Source organism: Oncorhynchus keta, chromosome 4 (genome assembly GCF_023373465.1).
Source record: "Oncorhynchus keta strain PuntledgeMale-10-30-2019 chromosome 4, Oket_V2, whole genome shotgun sequence".
NCBI lineage: Eukaryota > Metazoa > Chordata > Actinopteri > Salmoniformes > Salmonidae > Oncorhynchus > Oncorhynchus keta.
In genome coordinates, this window is record NC_068424.1 from 81,727,816 (window position 1) to 81,752,077 (window position 24,262).

Below are 24,262 nucleotides of genomic sequence, written 5' to 3' on the forward strand. Positions count from 1 at the left end.
TGTATGCACAGAAGAATCCTAAGGTCGAGGGACAGGGAGGCACTAGACGTTCAATTATTTATTTTTCACCACATTAAAAGGCTTGAATGTGCGCAACCAATTCTTTTATGGACAGAAATTTAACCATTTATTCATTGTCCAGATTTCAGCTCCATGATTGCTATATCAAAAGAGAAAACAAATATGATTATTTCACACTGAATTAGGCTGGTCCCAGATCTGTTTGTGCTCTTACCAAATACATTGCTCATTGTTCAGCCAAACATGATAATGACTGACCAGGGATGGCACAAACAGACTGGTACTCTGGCTAGAATTTAAAGGAAATTCAGGCTTATAAAACAGGGTAGCTAGGCGATGGCATACAACAAGGCCACAAAACAGAAAATGGTCAATTTTTCGAAGTAAAACAAGTCATCTAGCATTATATATATATATTTTTTTTTTGGGGGGGATTCCATCACCAAAAAAAATAAAAAATTCCAGAAAAAGGCATTGTGGAAAACATGTTTATTTGTCAACTCAAAACAACCGCTTCTGTTAGGACCACTGAGACACAATCCACTCCAACTGAAGATCAGTTTGAGAAGGTCCAAGTGTAGTTTTAAGGTGTTTGAATGTCCTTTAGGTTAAGGTGTTGATGTATAGCGTCGGACGTATAGGGGTCATGGTGCCATCCTCCTCCACGCTGCTCACTTGAAGCACTTGCCCTGGCTAAAGGGTTTTCCCACGTGTTTGAACTCTCCCTCCCAAGCAAAGTACTCCTTGACCATGGTCTTGGTTTCGTCGCTGTCGGGGTCCAGTTTGCGCCAGGCGTACGACTCATAATCAATCTGCCAGTCATCAGACAACTACACAGGAGGGAGAAATTATAGGTGGTCAACTAAAAGCAAATCATACAATCATTGAATTCCTAACATTGGGACAGAAGAATGAACCTGTAGGGTCAATTGTATACAGTTGTAGCACATGGTTCTCCAAGAGCACGTTTTCAATGCAGAACTGCAGCGGTAATTCTCTCTGACACCCTTAGGCCCAGTTCTCCAGACACAGATCAACTCCAGTCCAGGACTAAAAGGCTTGGTCAAGGGAACATTTAAAATGTTTAATCCTGGTCTACACTTAATATGTCTGGGAAACCAGTCCCCAGTCTATCCCCAAGACTGTTCAGTCAACTTTATTATTCCACATGGGGAATAATGGACAAGAATTGTCTACTGAAATGACCTTCTACCCCAAAACAGCCCAAGGGGAAACAGAAACTCACAGTGAAAGCTAAGTCCTGTCCTCTGAAGATCCAGATTCCAGAAATGCTACTGTCGTTGTTCCCGCCGAACAGGATCACGCTGGCAAAGCCGTTCTTGCGGAGTTTGTCAAGTCGCTGGAACATTCCTGAAAGATGAAGCAGCTCTCAGTACCCCCGGGACATTCTCAGCCCCCCCCCCCTCCCGGACATTCTCAGCCCCCCGGACATTCTCAGCCCCCCCCCAGACATTTCAGCCCCCCTCCCGGACATTCTCAGCCCCCGGACATTCTCAGCCCCCCTCCCGGACATTCTGAAATGATCAGCTGGAGTCCCCGGACATTCTCAGCCCCCCCCTACCCGGACATTCTCAGCCCCCCTCCCGGACATTCTCAGCCCCCCTCCCGGACATTCTCAGCCCCCCGGACTCCAACGGCTGTGGGTAGCAGATTCCGTCTTTGACAATGATTGCTACATGTGAAATCCTTGATGAAATACACAGGCGCAATGCGGCGTGAAGAGTGAGATTAGCATGTAGCAAATCCATGTAGGTCGTACTGTAATCACCTACAGTACGACCTACATGGATCACACTACTTCTGAAATGATCAGCAGCTGGAGTCTGATACGTGTGGAGCTACGACTGTTCTACTTCTCACCCATGAGGTTGCGGGGCAGTGGGTATATAGAGCCTACGGCCGGCTGTGGGTATATAGAGCCTACGGACGGCTGTGGGTATATAGAGCCTACGGACGGCTGTGGGTATATAGAGCCTACGGCCGGCTGTGGGTATATAGAGCCTACGGACGGCTGTGGGTATATAGAGCCTACGGACGGCTGTGGGTATATAGAGCCTACGGACGGCTGTGGGTATATAGAGCCTACGGACGGCTGTGGGTATATAGAGCCTACGGACGGCTGTGGTACGGACGGCTGTGGGTATATAGAGCCTATGGACGGCTGTGGTGTGGATGGCTGTGGGTATAGAGCCTATGGATGGTTGTGGTGTGGATGGCTGTGGGTATAGAGCCTATGGATGGCTGTGGGTATAGAGCCTACGGACGGCTGTGGTATGTATGGCTGTGGGTATAGAGCCTATGGATGGCTGTGGTATGTGGATGGCTGTGGGTATAGAGCCTATGGATGGTTGTGGTATGTATGGCTGTGGGTATAGAGCCTATGAATGGTTGTGGTGTGGATGGCTGTGGGTATAGAGCCTATGGATGGTTGTGGTGTGGATGGCTGTGGGTATAGAGCCTATGGATGGTTGTGGTGTGGATGGCTGTGGGTATAGAGCCTATGGATGGTTGTGGTGTGGATGGCTGTGGGTATAGAGCCTATGGATGGTTGTGGTGTGGATGGCTGTGGGTATAGAGCCTATGGATGGTTGTGGTGTGGATGGCTGTGGGTATAGAGCCTATGGATGGTTGTGGGTATAGAGCCTATGGATGGTTGTGGTGTGGATGGCTGTGGGTATAGAGCCTATGGATGGTTGTGGTGTGGATGGCTGTGGGTATAGAGCCTATGGACGGCTGTGGTGTGGATGGCTGTGGGTATAGAGCCTATGGATGGTTGTGGTGTGGATGGCTGTGGGTATAGAGCCTATGGATGGTTGTGGTGTGGATGGCTGTGGGTATAGAGCCTATGGATGGCTGTGGTAGGTATCTCACCCATGATGAGGTTGCAGCTCATGAAGGTCATGGTAAGCTCCTCGGGGAATTTGTACTCGCCGTACCAGATGGAGTAGCCCTCCTTGTCAAAGTGTTCCCAGAAGTGGGGCACGGCTACAGTCAGCGTGTCCTCGTTAGAGTACTTCCTCTTGAACTCGTCCATGACAAACGCACTGCAGGAAGAGGAGCGAGGAATCAGGAGAACAGGGGGAGAGATTGTACACTCCCTAGTCACCTAATAACTCAAGAGGTTAAAATATATAAAGAGCATTCGGAAAGTATTCAGACCGAAAACTTTTTGCACATTGTTATTTTACAGCCTTATTCTAAAATTTCCTCATCCATCTACACACACGACAAAGCAAAAAACAGTTAAATATTATTAGTAATATCCCACAGGGCTAATGGCAGTAGATTTGAGGGTAAAGCTATGAGGCATTTCCAACGACTAGAGCCCACATAGACTAGTGTCAGGACAGACCTCCGTACTAGAGCCCACAGAGACCGTCAGGACAGACCTCCGCACTAGAGCCCACAGAGACCGTCGCACTAGAGCCCAGAGACCGTCAGGACAGACCTCCGTACTAGAGCCCACAGAGACCGTCAGGACAGACATCCGTACTAGAGCCCACAGAGACCGTCAGGACAGACCTCCGTACTAGAGCCCACAGAGTCCGCCAGGACAGACCTCCGCACTAGAGCCCACAGAGACCGCCAGGACAGACATCCACTAGAGCCCAGAGACCGTCAGGACAGACCTCCGTACTAGAGCCCACAGAGACCGTCAGGACAGACCTCCGTACTAGAGCCCACAGAGACCGCCAGGACAGACCTCCGTACTAGAGCCCACAGAGACCGCCAGGACAGACCTCCGTACTAGAGCCCACAGAGACCGCCAGGACAGACCTCCGTACTAGAGCCCACAGAGACCGCCAGGACAGACCTCCGTACTAGAGCCCACAGAGACCGTCAGGACAGACCTCCGTACTAGAGCCCACAGAGACCGTCAGGACAGACCTCCGCACTAGAGCCCACAGAGACCGTCAGGACAGACCTCCGTACTAGAGCCCACAGAGACCGTCAGGACAGACCCCGTACTAGAGCCCACAGAGACCGTAGAGCCCACAGAGACCCAGGACAGACCTCCGTACTAGAGCCCACAGAGACCGTCAGGACAGACCTCCGTACTAGAGCCCACAGAGACCGCCAGGACAGACCTCCGTACTAGAGCCCACAGAGACCGTCAGGACAGACCTCCGTACTAGAGCCCACAGAGACCGTCAGGACAGACCTCCGCACTAGAGCCCACAGAGACCGTCGCACTAGAGCCCAGAGACCGTCAGGACAGACCTCCGTACTAGAGCCCACAGAGTCCGTCAGGACAGACCTCCGTACTAGAGCCCACAGAGACCGTCAGGACAGACATCCGTACTAGAGCCCACAGAGACCGTCAGGACAGACCTCCGCACTAGAGCCCACAGAGACCGTCGCACTAGAGCCCAGAGACCGTCAGGACAGACCTCCGTACTAGAGCCCACAGAGTCCGTCAGGACAGACCTCCGTACTAGAGCCCACAGAGACCGCCAGGACAGACCTCCGTACTAGAGCCCACAGAGACCGTCAGGACAGACCTCCGTACTAGAGCCCACAGAGACCGCCAGGACAGACCTCCGTACTAGAGCCCACAGAGACCGCCAGGACAGACCTCCGTACTAGAGCCCACAGAGACCGCCAGGACAGACCTCCGTACTAGAGCCCACAGAGACCGTCAGGACAGACCTCCGCACTAGAGCCCACAGAGACCGTCGCACTAGAGCCCAGAGACCGTCAGGACAGACCTCCGTACTAGAGCCCACAGAGACCGTCAGGACAGACCTCCGTACTAGAGCCCACAGAGACCGTCAGGACAGACATCCGTACTAGAGCCCACAGAGACCGTCAGGACAGACCTCCGTACTAGAGCCCACAGAGACCGCCAGGACAGACCTCCGTACTAGAGCCCACAGAGACCGTCAGGACAGACCTCCGTACTAGAGCCCACAGAGACCGTCAGGACAGACCTCCGTACTAGAGCCCACAGAGACCGTCAGGACAGACCTCCGCACTAGAGCCCACAGAGACCGTCAGGACAGACCTCCGTACTAGAGCCCACAGAGACCGTCAGGACAGACCTCCGTACTAGAGCCCACAGAGACCGTCAGGACAGACCTCCGTACTAGAGCCCACAGAGACAGTCAGGACAGACCTCCGTACTAGAGCCCACAGAGTCCCGTCAGGACAGACCTCCGTACTAGAGCCCACAGAGTCCCGTCAGGACAGACCTCCGTACTAGAGCCCACAGAGTCCCGTCAGGACAGACCTCCGTACTAGAGCCCACAGAGTCCCGTCAGGACAGACCTCCGTCTAACTAATAGCCACATGTAATTTAGGATTTGTTGGTTGATTGAAGGTGATTTGGGCTGTCAAGTGATTTTTCTGCATTTTATATATACACAAACACTGCAGTTCAACACTGAGATTGGAATAATAGTGACATTTTGAAAATGTTAATTCCCTTTTAGTGTAGGAACTGTTTGGTAGGGAAAGGCCTAAAATGTCAGCCTGTTCTGGTGTGATAGAGTTTTGGCCTGCCTGGTGACATCACCAAGCATTAAATTAGTTAGACCAATAAGAAAGAGAGCTGAAAATGCCAATAACATCTCATGTTACCCACTCAAACAGTCCTTGCTTGAGAAATTGCTCTTCGCTACGAAGCTAGTTTTGTTCATTTTTGGCCTTTTCAATTTAAAACAAAAATCACAGTAAGGTAGTTAATTGTTACACAGAAATGATTTGATATCGAGATAAAAACAGAAGCATTGGTCCTTTAAAAAAGAAAAAAAAAGCTACATTTGTAGACGATAATGACAATTTTAAGTCTATTCCTCAAAAAAGATTCAGTTATTTAAAGCAAATTTGGACAGCTGGCCAACTCACTGATCCAGCCTTCTGGGACAGCCCCCAGTCCTCAAATGTGTTTGAAAGGTTAAAGTTCAGCTTTTTTTAAATGAACCAGAAAATCTATAGTTATTTCTGGTTGCTAAATCAAAGTTAGCTGGCTAACTCATTGATCCTGCTTTATAATATACCCCCTTTGGGTCAATGAGTTAGCTGGCTAACTTTGATAAACAACCCAAAATAACTCTGATTCATTAAGAAAACAACTTTTTTTTTTTTTTAGCAGGGAGTCTCATCTATTTTATGAGGGAGTCCTGCATCTACACAATTTATAAATACAACATAATATAAATGATTACAAAAATACTCCCAAGTGTTTTAAATTGCTGAGTCAATTACACCATGACAGGCTCATCTTTACATTAAAAAAAAAGTTATATCACAATATTTAGGCAAGTTAGCTGGCTAACTCATTAATCCAGCTTCGCAAGTATAACCCTCAGGTCTGATGTATGTGGACATATGATGTACCTCTTTGGTAGGTGAGCGAAGGGGTCCTTTGTTTTGGGTTCTGAAGCCAGAGCTGCTTCACACTCGTCCATTTCCTCCTCGGCAGGGGCAGCTTCCTTCTCTTCCTTCTTCTTCTTATCTTTCTTCTCCTGAGGTTTGCCTGCCTCCTTTCCAGCCTTCTCTTTCTTGGGAGGGGCGTCTTTCTTGGGAAGGCTGTCCTTCTTGGGCTGCATGTCAGAGAACTTCTTGGCTGGAGAATAAAGACATTCAATAAAAGACATTGAATAACAAATCCAGTGTAGTGCACTACACCGAGTGTTTCCCTGTGTTTGAATCTTTTAACATCAACACAAAATGTCATTAACCATTTGACCACAATATTAGCATAAATCAGTGCTTTAAGAGGGGGTGTACCAGCACCGCTCATAATAATATAGTAACTATTGTCCCAGGTCTTCTAGTCAGATTATTGTAGATTGGGTCTACTTTAACCTGTGCCAAAGTCCTGCGTTATTCTCCCAAGGATTAGATTTCACAACGAGGGGGATGCCTCTGTCATGATAGTACGGTCTTGGGTGGGTGACAAATTACTTCATAGAAACACCTTTCAATCTTCTCCATGAAAACAAACTCCAAATATTTCTCATTTATAAATCTATAAAAATATGTCAAATGTGCAAAAATTACAACACAATAATTCATAGAAAACATTGTTTTTATATTATGGAACTAGAACAATATGTGGAAGAATCCTTTCTTCTACAGTTGGTCCTTACGATCAAACTGGGCCATCTTGTCGCAGAGCTTGACCTCTCCGAGCACGGTCTTGAACTGGGGCTGGTTGACGCAGGTCTGGAACCAACGGGTCACGTTGGGGAAAGGTTGGCGGAAGGAAGGCTCAAGGACCTACAGGAAGAGGAGAGGGACATTTAAAGCCACGAGGACAGCTCCACTAATCTAAACAAAAGATGCAGCATTTAGGCCAATGTCTCCCATACATTGGTCAAGTTTGTAGCTAGAGGTGATATGTGCAGTCATAAGGGTTCTGCCCCGAGGAATGACGAGAGAAATACTAACCCTAGGCTAAGTCATTAGACATCAAAGCCACATATAGGCCAGTTTCCCGGGACCCAGATTAAGTCCAGTCCTGGATTCAAAACCCTTCCATGTTTTTTTCAATCTCCATTGACAGTGTGTTTTAGGGTTACCCTGTCTCTGGTAAACCATCCTGAATGGAACACTGTTGTGGTCCATCACTATGGTTACCCTGTCTCTGGTAAAACATCCTGAATGGAACACTGTTGTAGTCCATCACCATGGTTACCCTGTCTCTGGTAAACCATCCTGAATGGAACACTGTTGTCGTCCATCACCAGGGTTACCCTGTCTCTGGTAAACCCTAACGGAACACTGTTGTAGTCCATCACTATGGTTACCCCATCTCTGGTAAACCCTAATGGGAACACTTCCATATACAAGTGCACTTAATGGGGAGCCAATTTGAGACACACCCAGTTTAAATATGAGGGGTTCCCTGATTCAACAAGCCATTGAATAGTTAACTGAAGCTAAATGTGTGCAGTTCAAGAGGTACTTTCTTGAGGAATGGATATGGAAACACCCACCCAGGTGAAGGCAGAAGACATGAAGCCCCAAGGTATTTGTTGTCATAACAGTAAAAAAAAAAGAGAAAAAAAAGAATATCAAACCTGTTTAAAGAGCCAGATCATGCTACAGGCCACGCTGATATCAGCTAGGCTGACTCGCTCTCCAACCAGGAAGGTCCTGGTGTTGAGGTGATGGTTGAGGACAGACAGAACCTTCTTCACCTCCTCCTTGGCCTGCTCTGTTGCCTGGGGACACACACACACACACACACAATGCATTACATTTACAATAAATACATTACATTGTGCAAGTCTAGAGGCTACAGGGTGAGAGACATGGCACAAAATTGAGCAGAGTAACCTTAAACCAGAACAGATAAGTTTGCTCCTAAGACACTCCATTTAGCATTAGTCACCTAAACAAATGTTAAAATTGTCATGTGACACATGCTATATTATGTGACTTAACCTTCTCTGGGTGTTGTGAGATACATTAATAACAGCAATACAGACTATGGGTGTGAACGCTAAAACCAAAATGCAAGATCACAGTGAGTCACCACGAAACATGTTTTGTGTTATAACCCAAATAGACGATAGGCTATGAAGGCCTGGAGAAAGTTTACATTAAATAATTATGGTAATTGAAATAAAAATGAGAGGGGAAGAGGTGAACTTTAAAACTACTTTGGTAAATTTGTAGATTAGTAATGTTCTGCACTAATATCACACAGGGCTAACGACAGTAGGTTTGAGGGTAAAGCTATGAGGCTTTTCCAACGACTAGAGCCCCCCAGAGACGAGTCCGTCAGGATAGACCTCAGCACTAGAGCCCCCCCCAGAGACGAGTCCGTCAGGATACACCTCAGCACTAGAGCCCTCCAGAGAAGAGTCTGTCAGGATAGACCTCAGCACTAGAGATAGACCTCAGCACAGCCCCCAGAGACGAGTCCGTCAGGATAGACCTCAGCACTAGAGCCCCCCCCAGAGACGAGTCCGTCAGGATAGACCTCAGCACTAGAGCCCCCAGAGACGAGTCTGTCAGGATAGACCTCAGCACTAGAGCCCTCCTGTCAGGATAGACCTCAGCACTAGAGCCCCAGAGAAGAGTCTGTCAGGATAGACCTCAGCACTAGAGTAGACCCAGCACTAGAGCCCCCAGGATAGACCTCAGCACTAGAGCCCCCCCCAGAGACTAGAGTCGAGTCTGTCAGGATAGACCTCAGCACTAGAGCCCCCCAGAGAGTCTGTCAGGATAGACCTCAGCACTAGAGCCCCCCCAGAGATGAGTGTCAGGATAGACCTCAGCACTAGAGCCCCCAGAGCCCCCAGACGAGTCTGTCAGGATAGACCTCAGCACTAGAGCCCCCAGAGGAGTCTGTCAGGATAGACCTCAGCACTAGAGCCCCCAGAGTCTGTCAGGATAGACCTCAGCACTAGAGCCCCCAGAGAAGAGTCTGTCAGGATAGACCTCAGCACTAGAGCCCCTGTCAGGATAGACCTCAGTAGAGCCCCCAGAGTCTGTCAGGATAGACCTCAGCACTAGAGCCCCCAGAGAGCCCCCAGAGTCTGTCAGGATAGACCTCAGCACTAGAGCCCCCAGAGACGAGTCTGTCGAGTCTGTCAGGGACCTCAGCACTAGAGCCCCCAGAGACCTCAGCACTAGAGCCCCCAGAGAGACGAGTGTCAGGATAGACCTCAGCACTAGAGCCCCCAGGAGTCTGTCAGGATAGACCTCAGCACTAGAGACCCCTCAGCACTAGAGCCCCCAGAGACGAGTCTGTCAGGATAGACCTCAGCACTAGAGAAGAGTCCCCCAGAGCCCTCCAGAGAAGAGTCTGTCAGGATAGACCTCAGCACTAGAGCCCTCAGTCTGTCAGGATAGACCTCAGCACTAGAGCCCCCCAGAGACGAGTGTCAGGATAGACCTCAGCACTAGAGCCCCCCAGAGACGAGTCTGTCAGGATAGACCTCAGCACTAGAGCCCCCCAGAGACGAGTCTGTCAGGATAGACCTCAGCACTAGAGCCCCCCAGAGACGAGTCCGTCAGGATAGACCTCAGCACTCAGATGTTTAACAAAACAAATACCATTTGTACCCAGTGGAATATTCCAGAAAGCAGGATCTTTTCTTCTCTGTCTTTGCATGTTGTGGCGAAAATAAATCCGTATTAGACTAATGCTAAATCGCTAGTTAGCTAATAAATGTACTGAGTCAGATCACACCTAGCTAGTCTATACAGCCTGATACCAGTGCTGCTGTAGGCTTATATTAGCATGTTTGTGCAACAGTATCTTCTAAATCAGGGAGAAATAGGCAAAAGCATGAAATTGTTAGCTAGAGTAAGTGGAAAAAAATCAAAATGATTTGCTTCATAAACAATCTGAGTGTCTGGTAGATTAAAACCATGGTTGTGATATCTGATCGTCTACAGTGTAATTTCAATAAAGAGTAGCTGGAAAGCGCGTCAGTATACAATGATAACAGTACATACCTGCTTGTTGAACTGCATGATTCCCAAGGTTGGGAAGACCCACGCAGAGGCTGGAGGGATGATTTCAGCATCAGCAAAGCTGACCCACTGAAGCACCTGGGACTGGGTCTGGGGACTGCTGCCACGCAGGGCCTCATTGCTCACTGGAGGAGAAGACAGTACATACAATGAGAATGTTGGCACAGATCTTAACTTCTTATGGCTGCAGGGGCAGAGCTGCTTAAAACTTCTTGGTGACATGGGGGCAGTATTGAGTAGCTTGGATGAAAGGTGCCCATATCAAACGGACTGCTCCTCAGTCATAGTTGCTAATATTTGCATATTATTAGTAGTATAGTAGAGCTGACAAGGTAAAAATCTCTGTCGTTCTGCCCCTGAACAAGGCACTTAACCCACTGTTCCCCGGGAGGCAGTCATTGTAACTACCGTATTGGACAATGTTCCCTCTTAGATGGGCGCTCAGAAGAAATCTCTGCCCCCCACCCACAGAGAAGCACGTTTCCCTTTACTGTGGGAATTGTGATCGAGTCAACACAATATTAGTCACTTTCAATCCAACATACCGAAACAAAACTGCAAGACTTCATACGCAAAGCTTATTATGCAATAGATTTGGGTTGTAGGCATAACGAATCGGATTCTATTGAACGACTAAGCCCGTACTCTACAGACCAGTGCACCATAACCAATCAGAGCTGCCGTAGACCTATATGCAAATAGACCATTGCCATATATGGATCTGTGTCATTTACTTAGAACTGGACTGTGTTCACAGCATGAGCAGTTGTGAGTAGATGCTCTTGTTTTGAGATCAAAGGTTAGAGCTGCATGTAGCCACATGCACATTTTGTTCATATCCTTTGCTACTTTGAGTTGTTAGCCCAGTTATAGATGATTCGTAGTCAGCAATAGGGGGAGTGGTTGCATCCAGCAAGACAAAACGTGTGCATTTCTAGCCATCTTTGAAAAGCGAGTAAGGTAAGGAGCTTTTTCTTTTGCCTCAAAGTGGAAGTGATTTATTTTGAGACAGGCTTGAATATGCCAAGTAGCCAATAGGCAGAGAGTAGCATAGATTCTGATTCTCTATAATAAATGGTATGGGAATAATGCATTTTTGTTTCTTGCATCAACCACCACACTATCTTTTAGTCACCCCCTTGTCTGAAGGATAAGTGGATAATCAGGTTAATGTCAAGCTCTGCATGTTTTTTCTTCTTCTCCTCAAGTCTCATGGAATGTAGGGCTACATTGAACACCACACATTGGCTGCTACTGTCGGCTGAATGAACAGCTATTTCCATGTTAAAATGTTTACTCCAGATGCAGAATAAGACAGGATGTGAAAAGCAGACTTACGGTAGTGAGCAATGGCATTACTCTCGAATAGACAGAAGCCGTCATCGCCTTGAAAAGCTGGAACCTGGCGAGGGGGAACAGTAAAAAAAAAAAAGGAAAACAGTCAGTCATTCATTTGATTCGTTGGAAAGTCCATTTTCAACACCTGTTCCTAGATGGGAGACACCAACCAATAGCCAATGTTTACATCTGATGCTCAGGGTTAAAAAGCTCAATAAAAAAAACTTCATGATTATTTCAGGTGAAGAAATTCAAAACATCATTGCATCATACAAACTATTTTTTGGGGGGAATATAGCGCTGCTAACACAGACAATACAACATCTTATCATCCAAGTTCAAGGATATGTACAAGGTAAACCATGTTAGTATCCCAAGTGGCACCCTATTCCCTATATAAGAACCTGGTCAAAAGTAGTGCACGGTGTAGGGAATAGGGTGCTATTTCAGATGGATCACATTACAAAATGAATACAGAAACTGACCTTGCCCAAGGGGAAGTTGTTGAGGAAGGCGGGGGTACGGTTCGTCTGCCCGAAGGTGAAGGCGGGGGCGCTGCTGGCCACCTTAAGAGAGACGAGATGATACTTTATTCATCCCAAGAGAAATGCGTTTACTCAGGCAGCCCAATTCTTATCTTTTGCCCAATTATGGCCAACAGAGCTGATCGGTCAAATTACAAATTGGTGGCAAATGATCAGAATTGGGCTGCTTGTGTAAACAGAGTTACATTGTCATCGTTACAGCCGTAGTAAAAACCAATATAAATACAACATTTAACAACAAAATCACAGGGCAATAAGAATAAATAAATATGATAAGGCAGGTTTAAACATGTAGTACCTTGAGGCGGGCACCGCTGTACTGGGCTGCAATCTGAGCCTTGAAGGCTCTCCAGTTCTCTGGATACGTGTACAGAGTCTACGGAAGGGAGACGAGAGAACAATCACAACTATATTAAATGGGGAGGAAAACCCTGTACACAGTCGTGCTTTTCGATCCAGGTGGTGGTTTAGGCAGGAACAACAAGCAGAAACACAGTACATAACTAGTTGTTTCTAACAGTAGGCTGTTCAATCAAAAAACACCAGTAGCTACATAACTAGTTGTTTCTAACAGTAGGTGTTCAATCAAAAAACACCTTTTGACCAATGGGTCAAATTATGTTATTAATATGTTAACTTATTGGGAGTTTTTTACCCTTGTAGGATGACCAAAATTAGGGTGCCTTAATCAATTGAGGCCAGAGAAAAAAATTAACTGGTAAAAAAATAATCTGGAAAAAAAGCATCGCGTCAGCTAGGCTGGCTGGATGCTGTGAGAAAATGAAGGCTAAATGACAGGCTCTTCCTTGAACTCATGTTCTTGAACTCCGGAGGATATAAAACATAGCACAGATATCGATTTTTAGACATGACATGCATAGTTTATTTATTTTTACCTTTATTTAACTTGGCAAGTCAGTTTAGAACTAATTCTTATTTTCAATGACAGCCTAGGAACAGTGGGTTAACTGCCTGTTCAGGGGAACAGTGGGTTAACTGCCTTGTTAAGGGGAACAGTGGGTTAACTGCCTTGTTCAGGGGAACAGTGGGTTAACTGCCTTGTTAAGGGGAACAGTGGGTTAACTGCCTTGTTCAGGGGCAGAACGACAGATTTGTACCTCGTCAGCTCGGGGATTAGAATTTGCAACCTTTCGGTTACTAGTCCAACGCCCTTACCACTAGGCTACCCTGCCGCCCCAAGTTCAATAAAAGTCAAATCAATTTTTTTTAAATGTAGTAATTTAATAATTTAGCATACGCCTTTCATATTAATGCAAAATTCCTTTTCTTTTTCAACGATTTCTCTCTCTGTAAAATGTCAACGGAGCACTGAGCGGTACAGCAAGCTTTTTTATTTTCATAGCGTTTTACATTGAATTCAGCCCGTGTCATGTTAATTCAGTGACCCGAGGAAACAACTTTGTAGACGTTAAACACAACATGTAAAATCCTCGAGACAGTGTGAGAAAGCAGCGCCACTCGGTTATTATTAACGATTGCATTAGGTTACCAAAATCTACTTTTTTAAAAAAAATATATAATGTCGATGTGTTAAGAGAAATAACACTCAAAGATTAAGAATAATTATATTTGTCTTGGTAAAATGTATTTTATAACATTAGGAAGCGAAATTGAATGAAATCTTGTTTTCAACCACTTGGGGCAGTGTGTAGACACCCTACAGTATGGGACAGTTTCCCCAGTCACAGATAAAAAGCTTGGTCCTACTTAGGGCTGTTACCGTCACCGGTCAGTCACGAGTCATGACTGCAGTCAAATACCAAATTTGGGGAAGATCATTTTCACCATAAAACATGTATAAACAACTTTATAATAAAGCACTAAAAGGCATCAAATTTGCAGTGTATTTTGAGAATGGCGTACTCCAGAAAATGTATTGTATTTTGGAAAATGTGCACTTATAGCCTACTGTCCTGTGCTCATTGCTACGCTTACAATGTGACAAAATAGCCTAAATATTTTACCAACATTTTAAGCTAATGCTACTTCCTTATGTTGTGCCCTGCGTTTAACGAGTGGTAAACAGGCTGCTGCAGCCCGATTGGCTAAACGCAACATCCGAGACTTGCATCCCTTGATATTAGTCACTTTATGGATGTTTTAAGTGCTAACCACGGGGGATAGGGATGTATAGCCAGCTGTATACACTAACTTCGGACGGTAAGATGAAACGACTGACTTTGGGCTAGCCTAGAATCTGATTGCTGGTAAAAAAAAAAAAAAAAAACATTTTAATAATACATCATAAGAATGTCAGTAAAACAGCTTAAAACATTTTTTTTATATAAATATATCTCACAACAGCTACACAACAAGCAACTCAATTGGCCCCTTGGTGTTGGGAATGTACAGGATATGCCCATTGTTACAACCAGTGTAGGCAGAGGTTACACCCCTTTAAATCTCACACTTCCTTGCATTGGCAACTGAGCTTGCTAAAGTCAAAGTTATGCCAAGTCATTAGGATTAGGGCACATCACAAAGATACTTTGGCAATCATAATTAATATCCTGTATTGGTAGTGGCCTACCCCTAAAGTTGACCACAATCCTATCCAAACAGCAAGCGAACTAGTTAGTTTGATACCTACTGTTACCTAGTACCACCTACTTTCCTAGCTATTTAGCTAAGTAGCCACAAGTATGCTCCCCAGAGACTCCGGATGGCAATGTATGGATACTTTGCAAATAAAAACAGTAAATAAGCCATGACACACAAGGTACAAAATAGACAGCAAGTAATTTCATTCATTAATCGTCACGGACTCTGAAGAACCCAACGTGGCACAAGGTACGGAAAGAGGCGTCATTTTACCATCGCGAATGCTATTATGCTGCATCGTCAATGAATACTTTATGAGGGGTTAAAAAATAAAATAAACATAGCAATGAAGTTTAAAGTGGCTAAATGTGTCAGGAATACTAAAGGTAACGGATAAGTAGACGGATGGGGGAGATTTTGTACAGATGGTTGCTGAAAAGCAAATAACAATAAAGTGACAAGGCATCTCTCCATCTTACTCACCCCTGCCGCCATCTTTAGGACGAGAGAAAGGAAGACTCAGGGCGCGCACCAGTGACGTATTTACTGCCTGTTGGGGCGCGTCGCTGAAATCAAACGTTGACTGAAAATGCTGAAAATAAATGGGCATATCTGCCCCCAAAAAAGACAACATGAGCTGTGTTTTAATACCCATACTATTATACGATATACTTCATACTATTGGTATACTATTAGTTCATTTGAGTATACGGTAAGCGAACACTGTACTAGCGCTTCGCCTGTCTGCCGGAAGTTGACGCTGTTGCTATGCAACCACTTGCGAGTTTGTTAGCGTAACATGCTGACCAGATCGGACACGTCGCTTGCGCGAGCGTCGCAAAATAAATGTAGAAATCCATGTTATTCAATTATTGCACCCACACTGCTCGCGCGGCCAACCACCGTCTGCTACGCCAAGGGCTCGATGGCGCACGCGCGCAGCCGGTTTGGGTTCCTATCCATCACAGTATAAGAACAACTGTTTACATACATCCTGTCAGTTCTCTGTTCTGCCCTGCTGGTATTACAGTGAGCCCATATATACGAAAGTTGCATTTGCCATTTATTACCTAGCTAATAAAAAAAATACATAGTATACAATCGGTGACTCATTGTTATATTTATCCTGATACCAGATTCGAATTTAAGCAACTCTAACAGTTGTACGTAAGGATAGCGTAGATAACAAATTGTCAGTCAAAATAACGTGTAATGTAACTTATTTGAAAAGTTATTACATTGCTCGAACATGTTGTTAACATTTGTCATAATTAGTTAGAGCAATGAATCCGGCTGCATATTTTCCGCCATTTTCTTCAAAAACTGAAAACGCAGTGATGTATTTTTGATGTAGAATTGCATTATGGTCCCAAAAATCAAAGTGGGGACGATTTTGCGTTACAACAGTAAAATGTAATGCATTTTTCGAAGTTGGTTTCAAAGAATTTCCATTGATTGAATGTGACGGATAGGTCTGTATCCCATTTGTTATTTGTGTGTATTTTAAAAAGCACAACACATACAAAATGAAGCAGACCTCAATGCAAAACATATTTTGCAAAACATTCAATGAAGACAAGGTCAACATTACCAAAAAATAAACATTTATTTCCAGTTCAAGTTGTAGAAATACAATATACAACAGCAACTGGAAGAGTAACTCAGACGATACAGCAACATAACCACCTGCTTATCAACAGGCTCTGTGCGGTTTCAATAGTATGTATTCATATGGTGTCCCCACTTAGTACAGGACTTGTAGCAATACCACATTATCAACCTAGAAAAATGACAGTACTATATTGTCGAGGCATTTACATAAAATATGAGAGATGTTGATACATCAGCATAGCACTGCAGGGACATCAGCTGACAAGACCTGAGAAGAGAAAGAGAAAAAAAATATGATTTGCAGATCAATTCAATCTTTTAAAAAAAAGATTAACAGTGCATGTCAGAGGAGAAACCAAGCCATGAGGTCAAACAAATTGTTCGTAGAGCTCCGAGACAGGATTCTGTCGAGGCACCGAGCTGGGGCTGGGTACCAAAAAAATGAAAGTTGGCCTCTTTCATTCATAAATGGAAGAACTTTGTAACCATCAAGACTCTTCCTAAAAAAAAGAAGACCAATAAAAGTGAAAAAACAACATACCCAGGTAATCGTCCATGAGGGATCCAATAGCGAACTGAAAAAGAGGAAAGTAAATGTTCAACATTGCAACTTTACAGGGCTCTTTACGGGGATGAATGAGACTATGGAAATATTTCATACTTTAGATAGTGCGCGGTGGCTTGCAATCTGTGAGGATATACTGGGCCTTCAGAAAGTATTCAGACACCTTGACTTTTTCACATTTTGTTACGTTACAGCCTTATTCTATGATTGATTACATTGATGAGGGGGAAAAACAAATCTACACACAATACCTTAGAATGGTGAAGCAAAAACAGGTTTTTAGAACTTTTTTATAAAAATGTATCAAAATAAAAAGCAGGATATCACATTCAAATAAATTATTCAGACCCTTTACTCAGTACTTTATTGAAGCACATTTAGCAGCAATTACAGCCTTGAGTCTTCTTGGGTATGATGCTAAAAGCTTAAGGAACCTGTGCTTGGGTAGTTTCTCCCATTCTTCTCTGCAGATCCTCTCAAGCTCTGTCAGGTTGGATGGGGAGCGTTGCTACAGCTATTTTCAGGTCTCTCCAGAGATGTTGCATTGATCGGGTTCAAGTTTTCCGGATCTCTGTACTTTGCTCTGGCTGGGCCAATGATGGCCACCACATTCACTGAGATGGTGTCCCAAAGCCACTTGGTTTCATCAGACCAGAGAATCTTGTTTCGCATGGTCCGAGAGTCCTTCATGTGCCTTTTGGCAAACTCCAAGCATGCTGTCATGTGTCTTTTACTTAGACGTGGCTTCAGTCTGGCCACTCTACCATAAAGGCCTGACTAGTGAAGTGCTGCAGAGATGGTTGTCCTTCTGGAAGGTTCTCCCATCTCCACAGAGGAACTCCAGAGCTCTGTCAGAGTAAGCATCGGGTTCTTGGTCACCTCCCTGACCAAGGCCCTTCTCCCCCCCGATTGCTCCGTTTAGCCGGGTGCTCAGCTCTAGGAAGAGTCTTGGTGGTTACAAACTTCTTCCATTTATGAATGAAAGAGGCCACTTTCATTTTTTGGTACCCATCCCCAGCTCGGTGCCTCGACAGAATCCTGTCTCGGAGCTCTATGAACAATTTGTTTGACCTCATGGCTTGGTTTTTCCTCTGACATGCACTGTCAACTGTGGGACCTTATATAGACAGGTGTGTGCCTTTCCAAAACATGTCCAATCAATTGTATTTACCAGAAGTGGACTCCAATCAAGTTGTAGAAACTTTTCAAGGATGATCATTGAAAACACGATGCATCCGAGCTCAATTTTGAGTCTCATAGGGCAAAGGGTCTGAATACTTCTGTTTTTTAAATATTTTTAATAAATTAGTAAACATTTTTAAAAACCTGTTTTCGCTTTGTTATTATAGGGTATTGTGTGTAGATTGCTGATTTTAAAAAAAAATGTATTTCATCCATTTTAGAATAAGGCTGTAACGTAACAAAATGTAGAAAAGGTCAAGGGGTCTGAATACTTTCTGAATCCATTGTATAAGTCTGTCAGGTAGCATCCTTAGTTGATGGGGATTTGACAGCATACTCACAATGTCGTTTTTATCCACTCTTGTTCCCACGATCTTTAACCGAATCTCATCATCCTGTTGGATTACAATGTCCTAATATGGAGAAGACATAATCCTTAATAAGAAGACATGTAATCCAAGAGTTGTGTTTACTAAACATTCAGTTAGTAAAATGACAACCAAACCACCACTATTTAGTAAAGAACAAGTTTTAGATCTCACCTCATCAGTGGTCTTATAACAGGGAGGATTTGAGTTGGGGTCAAACTCCATCTCTGAGGGAATGGACTGCAGAAACAGTAAGTAACCACATTGACATTTATTAAAGAGTTCCTGAATAAAACCATTCGACCACTAAAAGGAGACATTTCCATGTGGACCTACGTGACGAGAGATGAAACAGGACATGGGGCCGATCTCTGTGAACAGTCCAACCTGAAAAGAACAGGACATCTTAAATTATTTTAAATTTCACCATGAAAACAATATGATCTATTATTGTCAATCCTTATTTCAGATGGTAATGAGATTTATAGAAGATTTGGCTGTGTCCCAAATTGCACCCTATTCAAATTGCACCCTATTGACTCTGGTCAAAAGTAGTGCACTACCCTATTGACTCTGGTCAAAAGTAGTGCACTATAAAGGGAATAGGGTGTTATTGTTCCACACAGTCTGAAGAGCTAACCCCCTTTTGCATAATGCTACTGATGGTTAAACTGTCCCATTGTTTCAGAGTGCTCCACTTCAAATATCAACTTATGGACGCTCAAGACGATCTATCCCCCATCCTTTCCGTCATGGCAGACGCCCAGAAATATGTCTACATCTCAGTCATAGACTATCTTCCAACGTCCCAGGTCACTGAGCCACTCAGGTGACTGACTGTCTGTCAGCACTCCATGTTTTCAGGGCAACCTCTCAGATAGTTTTTATAATTATTAGTTTTTATAATTATTATTTTTTAAACATTTGTACATTATCTTTTGTACCTAGAACAATGAATTTGGCCCACGGATTATTTTATTTGGACCCCCGCCCCCAAAATAATTAATAGTTGGGGATAAAAGACTATAAAAACACCAGCAAATTAGCTCTGATTTAAATTTTGGAAATATATTCCAAAGTATTCCCATGCATAGTAGAGAGATATGTGATTGTATAGAAATGGTAGCATGGTTTGAAATAATGTTTTAGTCAAATATTCTATCTGTTTGGGCTTCAATACGGTCAATTTGCAGGCAACAAATTACTTGTAATATTTCTTAAATCGTCCAGCGGCTGAATCTAGTTGATGACGCCTGACATAGGGGGAAGGAAGCCTTTGTCTTGTTTCCTTACTTTGTTGACCTGGGTAACCACGGCATCTACCACCTCGCCTTTGAATGGACGGAAAACAATAGCCTTGTACTTGACAGGGTAAAGCACAAATCCCCTGCCTGGTTGGATGACACCTGCACCAATGTTGTCAATGGTGGTCACTGCAATGACGAATCCATATCTGAAACAGGGAATTACTGAGTCAATAACTGAACAAGCATATCAACGTGTTACTGGTCAAAACAACCTACCCAGTGTTGTGGAAGTGTGCAAACTAAAGACAATTTGTGGTCTCTTGTCTATGTTGAAATGTAGCCTGGAGTCCAAACTGAATATGACTTTGTTTCACTACACTGAGCAATACTGAGTGTGGGTTCCAGGTTAATAAATGGGAAGCTTCCCAGGCTCAATACTACTCACTTTCCTGTGCATGTTCCCTCCACTTCTGTGAAGAGCTTTTGTTTCACAGTGTTCAGGAGATTGGGACCAAAGTACCGAGGGTGGAGCAGGATCTCATGCTCCAGGGAAATCTGTGAATGATTATATATATATATAGTACCAGTCAAAAGTTTATAAACACACCTAATCATTCAATAGTTTTCTTTATTTGTACTATTTTATACATTGTAGAATAATAGTGAAGACATCAAAACTATGAAATAACACATATGGAATCATGTAGTAACCAAGTAAGTGTTACACAAACCAAAATATATTTTTGATTTTAGATTCTTCAAAGTAGCCACCCTTTGCCTTGATGACAGCTTTGCACACTCTTGACATTCTCTCAACAAGCTTCACGAGGAATGCTTTTCCAACCGTCTTGAAGGAGTTCCCACATATGCTGAGCACTTTTTGGCTGCTTTTTCTTCACTCTGCAGTCCAACTCATCTCAAACCATCTCAACTGGGTTGAGGTTGGGTGATTGTGGAGGCCTGGTCATCTGATGCAGCACTCCATCACTCTCCTTCTTGGTCAGATAGCCCATACACAGCCTGGAGGTGTGTTGGGTCATTTTCCTGTTGAAAAACAAATGATAGTCCCACTAAGCTCAAACCAGATGGGATGGCGTATAACTGCAGAATGCTGTGGTAATCAGCTGGTTGTGTGCCTTGAATTCTAAATAAATCACTGACAGTTTCACCAGAAAAGCACCCCCACACCATCACACCTCCTCCTCCATGCTTCACAGTGGGAACCACACATGCAGAGATCATCCATTCACCTTCTCTGTCTCACAAAGACAGAGGTTGGAACAAAAAATCTCTCATTTGGACTCATCAGACCAAAGGACAGATTTCCACTGGTCTAATATTCATTGCTTGTGTTTCTTGGCCCAAGCAAGTCTCTCTTCTTCTTATTGGTGTCCTTTTGATTTGATTTGATTTAGTAGTGGTTTCTTTCCAGCAATTCGACCATGAAGGCCTGATTCACGCAGTCTCCTCTTAACAGTTTATGTTGAGATGTGTCTGTTACTTGAACTCTGTGAAGCATTTAACTCTAATGAATTTATCCTCTGCAGCAGATGTAACTCTGGGTCTTCCTTTCCTGTGGCGGTCCTCATGAGAGACAGTTTCATCATAGCACTTGATGGTTTTTTCAGTCTGTACTTGAAGAAACTTCCAAAGTTATTGACATTTTTACTGTTTGACTGACCTTCATTTCTTTGAAGTAATGATGGACTGTCGTTTCTCTTTGCTTATTTGAGCTGTTCTTGCCATAATATGGACTTGGTCTTTTATCAAATAGGGCTATATTCTGTATACCACCCCTACCTTATCACAATACAAATGATTGGCTCTAACGCATTAAAGAGAAAATTCCACAAATTACATTTTAACAAGGCACACCTGTTAATTAAAATGCATTCCAGGTGACTACCTTATGAAGCTGGATGAGAGAATGTCAAGAGTGTGCAAAGCTGTCATCAAGGAAAAGGGTGGTTACTTTGAAGAATCAAAAAAACAAAAATACATTTTAATTGGTTTAACACTGATTTGGTTACTACATGACTCCATATGTGTTATTTCATAGTTTTGATGTCTTCACTATATTCGACAATGTATAAAATAGTCAAAATAACAAAAAACCCTTGAATGAGTAGGTGTCCAAACTTGATAGGTTATAGGTTATATATAGTTAGTGTACAGTTTGTTTTTACAGTGGGTAACCTAGTACTGAACAAGTCATACTGTTTATAGCTAAGAATGACAGCAGTTACTTTCATTGAGTCTAAGGGTGTTTTCACATATAGTCCTCTTTAAAGTGAACTCTGGGGTAAAAAATAAAATAAAAAAGCTAAAGAACTCCGGTTATCTTTGTATTCACACGGCCCTTGCATTTGAATAAGGACTCAACTCTTTTGCCAGTTCATTTCACATATTTTGTGGACAGAGACCCCTTTGCTTTCACATTGCTATGTTTAAGAAAGGAACCAATATCTTTCTCCAACATTCCCTCTGGGTTTTTACAAAGTGCAGGACAAGTCATTCAATCAGAATGTGTTATCCGACTGCTACCATTAGTTATCATTCTAATCGGAAGACACTGTTAACATGTACATTTGATGGCTAACAAAATAAATAGTAGGATAATAACTGCAAAATAAATAATAATGTCATTGAAAATTGTACAACCAAGGTAGGCTACTGCCCCTTTTTAAAAACGAGAATATATTTTGTACCCAATGTTGCGATTCTCAGCAAATATATTGTCTTCTCACACTATTAGAATAGCGTATGAAGCTCTCAGCCTATTGATCACATATTGCAACAAAAAAAAATTAAACTACACATTTTCCCTGCACATCATCTCTCTTTTGTGACTCCAGTGTGAGGAATCATGGCAGGGGTTAACGGTGTTGTTGAAGTAGTCTCGTGTGTGTTGCGGGAATAATAACAAGCGAACATTGGGGAGCTTTAAATTCACATTATCCTAAAAACGGGAACCGGACCGCGTAATTCAAGCGAACCGAACTCAGATCACCTCTCGAGATGGCCTCAATTCGGTTCGCTTCGGGGGGGGCTCTTTGGAGGGGTCCGAGTTCCTTTGGTGTGTAATCACACAGCACACACAAAAAAAACACACGGAGTTCACAAACATCGGCTGAAAGGGTGGGTCCATGTGTGAAAACACCCAAAAGTAACATGTAGCTTTCTTAAACTATCACCGCCAGACACGTAGCAAACAGTTAAATATGTTATTATGGAACGTTTAGGTTTTCATTTTGGTAACAGTTAACAGAGCAGTTAGCTAGCCAACCGGCTAACAAAGCTAGCACTAGCGATAGCATAGTTAGCCATGGGTGTTATCGTCACAAGATCATACAAATCGAACATCTTACATGATAAAACATGATATCCCGCCGACGCCTACTTGATTGTAGCCTTCCGTTTAATTTATCAGCAAGTAATGGTTATCTTTTCTAAATTATTATTTAAGTCCAGCGGCACATCACCGGAAGACGGTAATGTTTGACTTCTGGAAAAAGTTTTACTTCCGGAACATTAGATTGGTCCAATTATGATTCAAGACAAGGATTCGTGGGCTTAAAAATAAAAAATATTTCATTTTAAGAACAAGAACGAAGTTGAAATGTCTTTGGTTTTAAAAATAAGCAACAGATGACATGAGACAAAAATGCATCCGACATGACACTGACAGGCCATCAGACTTTTCCCATATAGACAACACATGCCTTGATTCACACTGAGTGTCAGTCAGTCAAAGCAAAAGTAATTGATCAAAAACAGACCTTCAAGAATGCTGACACTTCAATTGAGAAGCAAAAACAGTTACAGAAAATAACTCAAGTAGAAAATATGTATACACCAATAAATTCAAATATATATACAGTAAAATGCTGAGTGTAACAGAACATAATTATGAAATTAGTAGTTGATTGTAAGCAATCAATGCAATGTAAGCGCTTGTAATAGGCAGCATACTGAGGACCAGTGGAAGTATATGCCAAAACAATTGTCTAAGACTAATATGGGAATATGTCCCAAATTCACCCACCCTATTCCCTACATAAGTGCACTATTTTCTCAGTTAAAAAAATAGTGCACTATATATGGAGTATGGTGCGATTTAGGACGCACACAATGGGTCATCACCGTTAGCATCATCTACCACAGTGTTTGACATTGTCATTGGAAAGGGATTGGGGGTATTGAGTTGTTCAGTCCCTTAAAGAAGACTTCCTGTAGCTGAGTCTGTTAACTCCTCTGGCTCTCTCTCTTCCACCACAGAACCAGTCTGGTTCACCACCAGCCCAACATCTGTTAACTCCTCTGGCGCTCTCTCTGCCACCACAGAACCAGTCTGGTTCACCACCA

At 43.6% G+C, this 24,262-nt stretch overlaps 2 protein-coding genes and 1 non-coding gene across 3 annotated transcripts; all 3 read right to left on the bottom strand.

The window, feature by feature from the left end:
- Nucleotides 1-45: 45 nt before the first annotated feature.
- LOC118381849 (elongation factor 1-gamma) lies at nt 46-15,490 on the bottom strand. Its single transcript, XM_052517578.1, has 11 exons — nt 15,408-15,490; nt 12,661-12,738; nt 12,303-12,383; nt 11,818-11,881; nt 10,462-10,604; nt 8,070-8,213; nt 7,137-7,266; nt 6,382-6,610; nt 2,914-3,086; nt 1,268-1,392; nt 46-851 (listed from the first exon to the last, which is right to left on the bottom strand). Exons 1-11 carry the CDS (start codon nt 15,417-15,419, stop codon nt 693-695), a joined length of 1,338 nt encoding a protein of 445 aa, XP_052373538.1. The 5' UTR covers nt 15,420-15,490; the 3' UTR covers nt 46-692.
- On the bottom strand, nt 12,009-12,085 carry LOC118384104 (small nucleolar RNA SNORD36). The gene has a single exon (XR_004825805.1). It is a non-coding gene; the product is annotated as a small nucleolar RNA SNORD36 (small nucleolar RNA).
- Nucleotides 15,491-16,507: 1,017 nt separating the features above from the next.
- On the bottom strand, nt 16,508-23,434 carry LOC118381859 (DNA-directed RNA polymerase II subunit RPB7). The gene is made up of 8 exons (XM_035768751.2): nt 23,266-23,434; nt 20,343-20,452; nt 19,944-20,103; nt 18,987-19,037; nt 18,825-18,890; nt 18,624-18,695; nt 17,077-17,110; nt 16,508-16,803 (listed from the first exon to the last, which is right to left on the bottom strand). The coding sequence occupies exons 1-8, from the start codon at nt 23,275-23,277 to the stop codon at nt 16,790-16,792; spliced, it is 519 nt and encodes a 172-aa protein (XP_035624644.1). The 5' UTR covers nt 23,278-23,434; the 3' UTR covers nt 16,508-16,789.
- Nucleotides 23,435-24,262: the final 828 nt, after the last annotated feature.

What these genes read in the sequence shown, in the direction of transcription:
- LOC118381849 (XM_052517578.1), bottom strand. An exon ending in TAATGCCATTGCTCACTACC is followed by an intron (nt 10,605 to 11,817) that starts GTAAGTCTGCTT and finishes CTTCTCCTCCAG; the next exon opens with TGAGCAATGAGGCCCTGCGT. An exon ending in TTCGCTCACCTACCAAAGAG is followed by an intron (nt 3,087 to 6,381) that starts GTACATCATATG and finishes CTCTTCCTGCAG; the next exon opens with TGCGTTTGTCATGGACGAGT.
- LOC118381859 (XM_035768751.2), bottom strand. An exon ending in CCTGTTTCATCTCTCGTCAC is followed by an intron (nt 18,891 to 18,986) that starts GTAGGTCCACAT and finishes CTGTTTCTGCAG; the next exon opens with TCCATTCCCTCAGAGATGGA. An exon ending in GAGTGGATAAAAACGACATT is followed by an intron (nt 17,111 to 18,623) that starts GTGAGTATGCTG and finishes CCTCTTTTTCAG; the next exon opens with TTCGCTATTGGATCCCTCAT.